This window comes from Bos taurus, chromosome 5, assembly GCF_002263795.3.
Source record: "Bos taurus isolate L1 Dominette 01449 registration number 42190680 breed Hereford chromosome 5, ARS-UCD2.0, whole genome shotgun sequence".
Lineage (NCBI taxonomy): Eukaryota > Metazoa > Chordata > Mammalia > Artiodactyla > Bovidae > Bos > Bos taurus.
The window spans coordinates 63212530-63225274 of NC_037332.1; the positions used below are offsets into that span (position 1 = coordinate 63212530).

At 40.4% G+C, this 12745-nt stretch overlaps 1 protein-coding gene across 5 annotated transcripts in view; it reads right to left on the reverse strand.

Moving 5' to 3' along the window:
• Positions 1-12745, reverse strand: part of ANKS1B (ankyrin repeat and sterile alpha motif domain containing 1B) — a 1158555-nt gene that overhangs the window by 324017 nt on the left and 821793 nt on the right. For all 5 annotated transcript variants that reach the window (XM_024992182.2, XM_024992180.2, XM_024992184.2 and 2 more), the window contains one exon: positions 1339-1491. In XM_024992182.2, coding sequence (XP_024847950.2) covers positions 1339-1491 — 153 coding nt within the window. The remainder of the gene's footprint in view (positions 1-1338; positions 1492-12745) is intronic.

The window sequence follows — 12745 nt, forward strand, 5'->3', positions numbered from 1 at the left end:
CTTACTGGAAGCATGTTTGTTTGATCTGTGGAAGAGCCCCGTTTACTAAATGGCTAAGAGTAGCCATGAGTGTCGAGTTCTCAGTGGAGAACTGAAATCTTCTTGATGCAACTGAAAAGCAAAACAGTCTCAGTTGCTTCCACTGCCACACAGACTAGCAACAAAATTAATCGGAAGCTTTTAGTCAGAAAGTGAGTTCCTTCTGAAATAATGAAAGCTTTTGTGAAAGGATAAGAACAGAAAGCTAAGGGTAGTTGATGGCACATTAGAAGAAGGAGCCAAGAATTTGTCCATTTAAAGTGATTTTTAAATTAAAGAAGGGTTTTTATAGATGTTCCAGAAAAGATATTAAAGACAGACTTTTTAAAAGCAAAGAATAATTAGTTACTACTAATTAACCATCATTTAAAAGAATTAATGACATACAGTGTAGGAGACTTGACTTTTGGAGGAAAAAATGCCATAAAGAGTAGAAGAGAGTGCTATTGAGCCGGAAGAAATTATTTGCTTTGTCTTTCATTTTGTGAATGCTTTTTTTCAGTTATAAGAATATAAAACTTAAGTCTAAGAAATTCTCTAAAAGATTAAATGATTTCTCACTTTTGAAATGTTCATGATGCCAAATAAAATATGAAAGCATGATGCTTATTCATCTTTTCAACTCTTTCATGCCTTTATACCATTAGAAATAAAATAACAGTAAAAACAAAATGAGAAAACTATCAGTATCAAAATCAGTTAAACAGATTTAGTTGATCTCTTTGGGCTCAAATACATGGCAACATTTGTTGGCCAGTTTTTACAGAAAATCTATGCCAAGTGTATGAATAAAACAAACAATTTAAAATTAGTTATAAGCCTTGGAAAATAAAATGTTGATATTACAGCAGCTTATATAATAACAAAAAGCAGCCTCTTCAAGTATATGGTTTATATATGTAGTTAAGGAATAGAGACAAACGTAACAGAGATAGAAAACTAAAAATGATGACTTTAGTCTTAAAAAATGAATAAGAGCAAAGAATAGAATGGGTGCTGATTTGTTATCATATCCATATCCTAAAGTGACAAAATTTCTTAAAATGGAAATCCCAAAGCTGCTTGGGAGGTTTCCTGAAATAATGTGAAACACCCTGAGAGTCCTCTTAGTCCCCCACTCCAAAACTTCAAAAGATAATGACTGTGGAGTTTGACTAGAATCAAGAGAGACATATATTCAAAACAGAAGGCATATCCATAAATCCTTGTTGGATGTCCAGCTATGAAGACAGAAACAACTACCCACCTATGGTAAGAATCATCAAGGGTTGATAAGGTGTCGTTAAGAGATCAACTTACGTTAATAAGTTCAACCTCCCAGATTTTTTTCAACAGGTCCATCGATGTGTAGCCGTTAATTAGAAAGGCTTTGGTGTAGTCACCTAGTTCAATGGAATCCAGCCACTCAGCCACAGACGTGGGATGATAGCCATCATGGCCGATGGGTCTCATCTGTAATTAGAAAATCACGTCAGGATTAATTTAAGGTGTTTACTTTGTGTTCCAACAACAGAATGCATCTTGGAAATTTATCTGATATGAAGCAACAGATCTTTCTGGATAAGAAAATGAGAAAACCCAAAATACTTGAGGCACAATTCTAAATCATTAATAATTTCACGCTGAATTAGTTTTCAAAAATGCACCCAGAAATTTCCAATTTAGCTGCTAAATCAGTTCCATATTTGAGAGATCTAAATATGTCAAACTTCTGTTGTGGACATTATTGGCATTCTGTTGGACGGAATTTAAAATGATGTCAGTCGAGCAGTTTTAAATTCAGTGCTGAAGGCACAGGAAACTGCACTCCCAAAATGTAGATGATAATTCTCATATGCACAACATCAAAGCATGTGAAAATACTGCATGACTCAAACATCCAAAGGAATTCATGCTTATGCAAGACATGTATTGTAGGTAGTGAAAACATGCTGGAGAAACATACTGCTGTGGTAAGCCAGTACAGAAGAGGCTTTTGAGTGTTTGAAGACCATGTGTTCTGCAGACTCTACAGTATGTTAGACATTAATAGAGAACTCGCTGGCAGACAGATTCCTATTTTTTTGTCAGCTATATACAGATTTTTTTTTTTTTTTACTTTTTTAGGAGAACAAAGAAGTATGACAGCAACATAATGTTTCTGAGTTTAAATTGGAGTGTGAAAGTAATTTTAAGCACAAGAAACTTCTGGCTTTACAATTTTGTATGGATTATTCTAGTTTTTTGGCTTTTATTTGAAATTTTAGTTGAATTTGCAGTTCTTGGTTTTTTAAGTAACTCACTTCTGACTTGTGCTGCTTTGCACGCCACACCTTACATCGAATACTTCACTTATTAAGGACAGCCAGCACCTCAACAACTTGATGTGGTCCTTCAGTGAAATTCAGGATGGGAATGGCAGAACTGGGAAAAATGCAACATAGATTTTCCGCTTCCTTTAGATTCAAGGAGATAAATATTAATGGAAATCTATAGGATTCTGATTGGCAAGCAGAGAAAAATTAGTCTGAGCATCAGGGATTCAGATTTTAATCTCAAACATGTTAGGCTTTCTGTCACTATGCAGTGTCCTCATTTTTGAAATTTTCCTCATTCCTTTTCTTTTGGAGGGAGGTGCAAAGTGTTTATTAGGGCAGAAGAGGGGCCAAAGAATGATGGAGCTTGATAAAGTCTCTATGAACCCACTGGAGCTCTGGCGCAGTTTAGGCTATTAGAGCATCCTGGGCATGGCAGATAGAAATGGGCCTTTGGGCCCCACCTCTCTGTTAGTGGATGTTGCTGTCCTGGGAGGAGATACTCTGGGGTGGGCTCTTTGCCATGCAGGCAGACCCTGGAGATGCTGACAGCTGGAGGTTGTCTGGTGACCACTCTCCCCAAAGCCTGGCAGGTCCTTACTTGAAGGGAGATACAGATGGTGCATGGCCATGTCTTCCAGAATAGCCGGGACCTTGATTCACCAAAGGCTAACTTGTTACTACATTTGGTTTTTGCCTTTCACTCTATACCCACTCACTCATTCACATGCACACAACATCTATATTTTAAATTTTAGATGAATTACTGGAAAGACATATCTCCTGGACCATTTGCAGACATCATGAAACTTTATCCCTGACGCTTTATTGGCATGTCCCAAGAACAAGGATGTTCTCCAACGTAGTCACAGTATCATCACCCCCAAGAAATCTAACATTGACAAAATGATGTTACCTAACATATAGTTGGAGAAGGCAATGGCACCCCACTCCAGGACTCTTGCCTGGAAAATCCCATGGGCGGAGGAGCCTGGTAGGCTGCAGTCCATAGGGGTCACAAAGAGTCAGACACAACTGAGTGACTTCACTTTCACGCATTGGAGAATGAAATGGCAACCCACTCCAGGGTTCTTGCCTGGAGAATCCCAGGGACGCGGGAGCCTGGTAGGCTGCCATCTATGGGGTCGCACAGAAACTGGACACGACTGAAGTAACTTAGCAGCAGCAGCAGCAGCAACATATAGTTAGTATTAGCATTCCCCCAAAGTACCCAAAATGTCCTGTGTAGCTGTTTTATTCTTTCCTAGACATGATCAAAGGTCAAGGCGATTATATTTTCAAGTACTTCTACCTTTCTTTCTCTTTTCTTCTTCTGGGATTATATTTACTACTTCGTTTTTAAGTTTCGTTTTCTCCTTTTCTCTTTCCTATTGTTCCACTCCCCAATCTGTTTTCCATTTCAAGGTTTAAATGTCCTCTGCCTTGACATTACCATGTAATTCATTATTTGCATTGGGGTCCAAACTGCATCAGATTTTTGTATTTCACTTTTACATTGCCTGACTCATTTTGGCTACTCATTAGATGTTTGTTCATATAACACTTAACTCAGTGTTTATTATACAGCAGTTACAAATATAAATGACAACTCAGGATTTGCAAAATGATGTTTACCAGCAGTTGCAAATAACTGGATGTTATCTATGTGTAAAATTGGCAACTAGGACCCAAAAGCAGAGGCTCAAAGGTATCAAATACTTTCACATTCTACAGAGAATTAAAAAAATACTGGGGCTAGAGGCATTTTCCAGGACTTATTAGGAGGTGGCTGAACCAACTCTGCTACCCTGAATAATCACCCCAGCCTCAGGAAACTCCCTGGCTGTCCCAGTTAATACAAGGAAATAACTAGAAAAAAGAGAATAAGGAATGGAGAGAGAATCATTAGGTTTGAAATTAATAGCTTGCCAGGGAGGTCTTTCTGCTAGCCATCTGAGAAGCTGCCCACACCAGCTGTGATACCAGGTACAAGCTTGGAGCGTCTAGATGCATCAAGCTGAGGTAGAGTCTTATGTCCCACCCCAGAGAACTGTGCAGTAGGGTCTTCATAGGTCACCCCAGGTATTCACACACCATTCCTTTGAGAGAACACCCAGTGGCCACCTGCCACACAGAGGTTGTTAATGGTCAGCAGTAGTCAAAGGTCTGATGGGAAACCCACCAGACCTCTGCAAAGCAAACCCAATTAACTATAAAGAAGTATGCCTTCCCCCAAGTCACTCCTTCTTTAGCATTAGGGAATTTAGAGTCAGAAAAGAGAGAGGTACCAGTCCCTTGGGGGAAGACTAAATTGGGGTGGGGGTTGGAGAAGAAAATAAAAATGGACGCTTAAATGGATAGGAACTGAATTTTTAATATTATATAACTGTAAAACTATTGGATGTATATGATGTGAGATTGGATGTATGGATGTGAGAGCTGGGCTATAAAGAAAGCTGAGCACCGAAGCATTGATGCTTTTGAACTGTGGTGTTGGAGAAGCCTCTTGAGAGTCCCTTGGACTGCAAGGAGATCCAACCAGCCCATCCTAAAGGAAATCAGTCCTGAATATTCATTGGAAGGACTGATGCTGAAGCTGAAACTCCAATACTTTGATCATCTGATGCAAAGAACTGACTCATCTGAAAAGATCCTGATGCTGGGAAAGATTGAAGGTGGGAGGAGAAGGGGACGACAGAGGATGAGATGGTTGGATGGCATCAACCACTCAATGGACGTGAGTTTGAGTAAACTCTGGGAGTTGGTGTTGGACAGGGAGGCCTAGTGTACTGCGGTCCATGGTGTCGCAAAGAGTCAGACACGAATGAGCAACTGAACGGAACTGAACTGAAAGCTATTGGATATATCTGAGATAACATTAAAAATAGTAAAGAGAGAATCAACTGAGCTTGATTGAAGGCAGGATTGGAAAAAAAAAAAGTCCCATCAGTTTCTGCAAACTGCTCAGAAATCTGGTTACTCCTATGAGACAAGTTCTCCCGACCAACCTTAAGGAGGCAAGTGGGGAGGGGAGGGAAACAGTCAGTGGAAAGATGAGAGGTGGGGCAGGCTGTGGGGCAGGGCCACAGAGCAAGTGTGAAGAGAACCTGGGAATGAGTACATTGATGTGTACGGGGCAGCATTCATTCAGTCACTCACTCGTTAAACATTTAGCCCATGCCTATTCTGATGAATGTTGTAGAAGAGCAGGAAACAAAACAAGTTATAGTCTCTCCCTCATAGAAATTATAACCCTATTTAAAAAATATGCGAGCAGATGACCAATAAATTATGAAGGCTCTGCACACCTGAAGAAAGGAAGCTATTAGTGCTGAAAGAAGTTACAAAATTAACTTGACACGTATTTAATGATATGCAGAATGGTTACTGTGCTGCACAATTATTTCCTTCAAAGCAATTCTCCCATCTGTTCCCTCACTTCTGTTCTTCCTGCCACTGCTCTGTGTAGGTCCTTATTGGTGCTTATAAAACCAATGCAATAGTCTTCCACTTGGCCTCCCACCTTTTTGATCCAGCTTATACTATGATGCTACATCAGTCTCCAGGCTCTTAAGTCAACCCTTGCACAAAATCCTATAGAAGCTCCTTCTTGATAAAAGCCCAAATGTCCTTTTCCAGCATTCTAGGACAACTGAGACCAAGTACAGAGTTATCTTTTCAACCTCATCTCATACTACTCTGCTGTATGTAAACTCACACATATAATTAAACACATCAGTTTGTCTAAACAGTATGCTAAATTGCTAGCCATTCCATGAACATGAACTGTGTGCAAGACACATTCATGTCTTTGCAAATATCATTTTCCGTGTTTTCCATGGAATTTCCATGCATGCATTTCCATGCATTCCATGCAGAATGATTTCTGCCTTTATTTCTGCAGTGTTTCTCTAGGACTGGCTTCTTGAGCTCTAAGATACAAATTTCCAACTGTTTGTAAAATATCTCATATAGATGTCCTATAGTATCACCAACACAAGCAAAATGTGTTTCCTTTGGCTCACAAGTGCCCTCCCTCTGCCTTCCCCAACTAAGTCAATGGGGAGCATCACACCATATGCAGTTCCATGTGTGACAGTCCACGGGGTCGCAAAGAGTCAGACACGACTGGGTGACTGAACCACAACTGCACACCATCGCCCAAGTAGAGGCTTAGGAGTCATCTTTCTCTTTTCCATTTTACCTCATATCTAATTAGGCCAACAAGTCTTCTGCATTTGATTTACAAAGTGTTTTTCAATTCAATTCTCTTCTTCCAAAATGAACTTTGGAATGTGACAGCAGTATCTACTGCCGTATTGTAAGGATCATAAGACACAAGGTATGCATGCTGCCTAGCGCAGTTTTGAATATATGTCTTCAACAACTTAGTTTCCTTCCCTCCTTAGTGCCCTAAATTAGGCCCATGCTTATTTTGAAACTGTATATGTTGAGTCTTTTGGCTGCTAATCTTTTCAACTTCCAATCAAAATTCTTCTTTCCTCTTGCACTGCTTCCTTTTCTTTTCTACCTTGTTTTAGAAAGAGTTTATGTCTGCTAACCTCTTTATACCCTCCTTTCCACAGTTGACAGTTACTTTTTAAAAATATATCTAACAAGGTCCCTCAAGTTGATTGAATCATTTCTAATTCTCTGCTTTCTTCCTGGATGAGAATTATACCTCTGTGCCCCTTGCCAAGGAATCTGCATTGAATCCTGCTATAGCTGGACTTACTACCCCATCCCATTGATGTTGGCTGTGTACTTTCTTGGCCAGTGGAACAGGCAGAAGTATCAGTGTGGCGGTCTCTAGATGAGGCCTCTGCACTCTTGTGATCCAATTATCCTATTGCATTCCTATACTCTATTATAAGAAAAACAAGTGCTGAGTAGTTACACAACTGCTAGCCCTACGAGAAAGATGAAGACTTGTGGAGCAGACCTAAATCTAGGCTGCAGCTTGGAGTCCACCCGAGCTCTCTGGAGCGTGGGTGAGTCCACCTGAAGTTAGCTGAATCATGAGGAAGAAAAAATATACATATATTTTGTTGCTATAAACCACTGATATTTTGACATAGAGGGGAACATGGACTAATAAAGTCACTGCTTATTTCAAAACTCTTGGTGTTTGTATTAGTCTGGGTTCTCCAGAGAGACAGGATCAATAGGCTGTGTATATACACACGCATGCGTCTGAAATCTGGCAAGTGTCAAATCTGCAGGGCAGGCTAGAGACTCAGGGAAGAATTTGCAGCTCAAACTTGAAGGCAGCCTGGAGAAGAATTCCTTTGACTTCTTTGGGGGACCTCAGTGTTTTTCTCTGATTGGATAAAGTTCATCCACATTAAAGGGTAATCTGCTTTACTCAAAGTCTACTGATTTAAATGCTAATTTCACCTAAAAAATACCTTCAGAGTGACACCTAGACTGGTGTTTGACCAAATATCTGGGTACTGTGGCCTAACCAAGTCAACATATAAAATATTCCAAACTCTTTAATTTATGAATTCACTGGCAAATGACTGAGAGAGACTTGGAAAGCTAAGTTAACATGAGCATCCTGTCCAAGCTGTGTGACTCTCATCTAGTAAACATCAGTGTACTGTATTTTCACTAATCTTAAACTAAGTAACTCTTTATTTTATGAGTACGATTGTTGGGGCATAATCTACTGTATTTCTAGTATATTTCTACACTTTTGCTCACACCGTTTCCTCTGTCAGGAATACTATTTTCCCCTGTTCTCTGTTGAAATTCTATCCATTCTTAAAAGATCCTGTTCAAATGCTGCCTCTTTTATGATGCCTTCTCCAATGCTATCCTTACTCCCAAGTCAAAACTAATCATACCTTCTACCAGGTTTCTGTAGTAATTTGCACAAAATTCTATTATAGCTCTATTAAAGTTTGATTTCTATTATAGTTAGAGAGGTGAGTATCTGTCTTAGTTAGACTGTCAACCTCCTGGTAAAGAAACAAGGTCTTAGCCACTTTTGTAGTCTCTCATGTGCCCAGCAGAGCATCTTATATATGGCAGCCATTTGCTAAAGGTTTACTAAAATGCCTTTTCCTTCTCCAGGGGATCTTCCTGACCCAGGGATTGAACCTGGGTCTCCTGCATTGCAGGCAGATTCTTTACCAACTGAGTCACTAGGGAAGCCCAATTTAATGAACACGTGAGGACAAAAGGACAAATTAATTTTAGTGGCATGGCATCCATTTGTGGGGAGATGTGTACTTTGTACTACATATTATACAAATGAGGCTTCCTGTTATGGCCTAACTTAATGTTTACAAGTATTTAAAACTATTAAATACCAAGGACCAGTTCTAGGGAGTATGCTGTGTAATATGCCGTATGGGTCTCCTAGATGGTGCAATGGTAAAGAATCTGCCTGCCAGTGCAAGAGATGCCAGAGACATGGGTTCGATCCCTGGGTCTGGAAGATCCCCTGGAGTAGGAAATGGCATTCCACTCCAGAATTCTTGCCTGGAAAATTCCATGGACAGAGGAGCTTGGCAGGCTATAGTCCCTGGGGTCACAAAGAGTTGGACATGACTGAGCACACACAGCACATGCCATATTGCAAAACGCACTGGGCTTTGTTTCTGTAGCTGGCAGTCTTGACTATACCATTATTAGTTGTATAACCATGGGCAAGTTACTTCACCTCTAGGCTTCAGTGCTCTCATCTATAAAATAAAGGTGTTAGATCAATAATCTCAAAGTTCCCTTTTAGTTTCTAAATCTTACAACTGTATAATTTGTATATTAATATCAAATTAGTGTCATAGTTATTTATCCAGTAAAGAGGAAAGAAACCTAAAGGCAGAAGGAAAAAAATGCAGTACAAGATGGGACATGGATAGAGGAGCCTGGCGGGCTACAGTTGCTGGGGTTGCAAAGAGCGACTAACACTTTCAATTTCATAGGACATTTAGGCTAGAGTCAGATGTCAGCCACACTTTTTTCTTGAGTGCGCCCACAAGGAGCATGGTGACTGCTTTCTCAGATTAGCAGTGGTGATACTCTTTTCTCAGCAGGCTCATCTGGCAGGACAAGGATAGATAGCTCGAGGGGCTTCCAGGCCCGCCGTACTGTGAACATGAATGGGCGTCAGGCACAGTCTGTAATCTGAGAGGCAGAGTGGTGAGCAGGCATGATAACAGGTTCTCAACAAGGCAATACTATTCAACTAGTTGAATCCCAAAGTCTGGGGGAAACCTAAGCTGGAATAGCAATCAGAGACAGCAGGAAAGAAAGCTTGTCTCAGGAAAATGAGGATATCTTGGTACATTGCATCAAAGATCTTCCTTGTTGCTCATGATGTCTTGTTGATTCTCTGCAAATGGGCACTGACTGTCCTCCAGGAGCCTCTTAAAGCAAACTTGGCCTCAGAGGGAACACGCTGTTAACATCACAAGCCACAAAGCAGGCAGAGATCACTGACCCTAGGACAGTGCTCTGCAGTGTCCTAGGGCTTCAAGGGGGCCATTATAAGACAGCTAAACAGCTGAGGTTCTAAAACTGCCTGGTCTACTTCAGTTGAATAACTCATATTTTAAGTGTCTTACATAGGTAAGAAGAAAGAAAGCTTAAAAAAGAAATATTTGAAAACCACTGACCCAGAAGGTTTTTGTAAGATCACATGATCACTATAGCTTTATTTTATCTTAATATGTTACTTTTATTTGAAATATTCTGGGCTTGTCACATATGCATGGACATACATATATATTTATTGTCTGTCATCCTTTCTGCCTGAGACCAGCTTTGTCTGTTCAGACAAGGATACTACCTTATAAACTGATAGAGCCACAAGATGAAAAATATAAAAGAGGAAGGCAACAAAAATAGAAAAAGGAAATAAAAATAAGAGAAAATGGAATTACATTGTAATAGATTTGGGATTAAATTTAAAAAATAGTTCTCAATTCAACAAGTTATGAAGCTGGCATTATGACACTGGCATGGTAATTAGATCAAGAGAATAAGGAACTTAAAAAATTCAATAACAAATTTGGCCGATATTTTTATGTCTGAGAGTGTTACAAAATTGAGACCCATTGTTGTCCATCAAAAACTATTCTCTCTTCTTCCACAGTAATGAGGCTTCAATTAGGCTCATACCTACTTAACTAGATATGTGATACAGTAGCTTTTCTTCTGGTTGCTTCTATGAGAATACATTTGAGCCTATGGGATGCCACTGAAAGTGTTAATGTAACTTCAGATCACCTTTATCCTAAAAGATTCTTTGCTCTAGAGTTTCCTTTTTATGGGGTCGGGGGCAGGTCTTCTCTTGAGCTGAAACACCTGTGTTGACAGCCTAGCTTTGGTCCCATGGGCAAAACAATACTATAGAGTTTGGGAAATGTTCCTCACATCTTAATGTACATAAGAATCATATGGGAGACCTTAACCTTCAGGTTCTAAGTCAACAGGTTGAAGGGAGACTGAGATTCTGCATGTCCAACAGGCTCCCTGGCAATGCTGACATTGTCAATCTGTGGACCACACTTTAAACAGTAGTACTTTAGAGGATGATAGAACAAGAGATGGAAGGTCCTGGGTCCTGAGTCCTTCCAGAATTGCATAGAGCAGAGTCCACATGCAAACCTGGACTGCTCACTGTCAGACTGTTACAGGGGAGAAGTAAGCATTCTACTCTCTAAACCACGAGGAGGTCTCTAATTCAGAGCCTTAGCCTTTAGTAAAAACAGAATTAAAAATTAAATACGGTAACTTCATGAAGAACATTTAAAGGAAGCCTGTACTTCCATTTGACAGTACACTGCACTGTCTTTAATTTTGTGAAGCCATAAGTTTTCATATCTGTTGCCATTAAAAGAAACTTCATTTCTTTTAACTGCCTTTGTTGGCATCTTTCTGTCAATCACACCACCATCCCTTTGTGACAACACTGCAAGGGATAATAGGTGGAAAAATGTAGGAAACCTCAAGTTTCTAGCTCTGATACTTGGTGGTATTACCAGCTGAGAAAGAAAAGAAAATAGAAGAAAGTGACATGAATAATTTTGAGATGTGAGAATTTAAAGATGTTGGGGAATAGCAATGTTAAGTTTGGGGGAGAAGTCTGAGGCAGCAGCACAGACTGCTGTATGATTTTGAGCAAACTCTTCAACCTTCCTAAGCATCCATTTTCTGATAAGTATTATGAGAGATAAAAAAGAATATCTACCTCTGAGGGTTGCCATAAATGTTCAACAATATAATGCAAGTCCTGTTTAGTTCAGTGTTCAGCACAAAGAAGCTCTGGATGAATCTTAGTTATTTTTATCACAAGTGGGAGCTGCAGTCATGCATGGATGGGACTGAAGAGAGCATGTAGTATGAAAAGAAGTGGCCTGAGGACAAACCAACATTTTCAAAGTAAAGGATGAGGATTATACTCAGGAGACTGAAGAAAGAATAGTCAAGACAACAAGAGAAGAGAGAGGAGCAGAGTTGTATGGAGGCTGTGGGCCGCAGTACTGGGATGAGTGAAGAGGTTTGCTGAGAGGAGGAGGGAGAAAGGTTCATAGGGGTCTGGCATCTTGCTGAGAAGAGCCCAGAAGCTAGGCTGTGCTGGGTTGCAATGTAAGTCAGAGATAAGGACATAGAAAGTGCAATCTAAATGATTCTTTTGAAGAGTTTGTATGGGAAGAGAAGGTGGGAGACGAAGGTTTTAGAAAGCACAAGGAAAAGGCAAGGAAAGGAGTGACAAATGAGGACTCGTGGCTGAGGAAGGTCAGAGACATAAAGGAATGAGTCCAAGAGTGCCGTGGAGATTGGAGTGGGGTAGAGGGCTTGTCTCTTGCCTTGGGGGTTTTGCTTGCCTTTCTTGGAAATCACAGCTGAGAGGCATAGCCGAAGATAATTTTGGGGTTAATGATCTCTGTATTCAAAGCAGCTACTTACAAAAAAAAAAAAAAGAAGCTGCCTTGCTGAGACTTGGTGAGAGCTGGATCCTTATACGTGAAATGCTGGAACCTTATATGTGAGGTGGAGGTCCTCATCTGGGCAGGGCAGCATTCCGTATGACATGCTGCTCCCCAGATACACACAAACCTGACTACCACTTACTGTGAGCCTGCTGGTGCAACACCCTCAATGTGTCAGGAACTTAAACTTGCCTATGAAGCTGCAGTGGATCGTGGCATCTCTTTTCTACCTGGATATACTTTGTACTCTCAGACTCCCCGATAGGAGTTTTGTCACACAGATGGCTGACATGGTCAGGCACCTCCCCCACTTCCCTGCTCCTTGTTCCAGCCTCTTCTGCTCTGTCCTGCTGCTAACCAAGACTTGGACTAGCAGTAGGCCTGATAATAAGCCAGGTCAAGCAGTGCTAACGGACAGTGTGCTGCCAAGTCTAAATGCAGGTCTATCAAGTAGCGCAAGGATCAGAT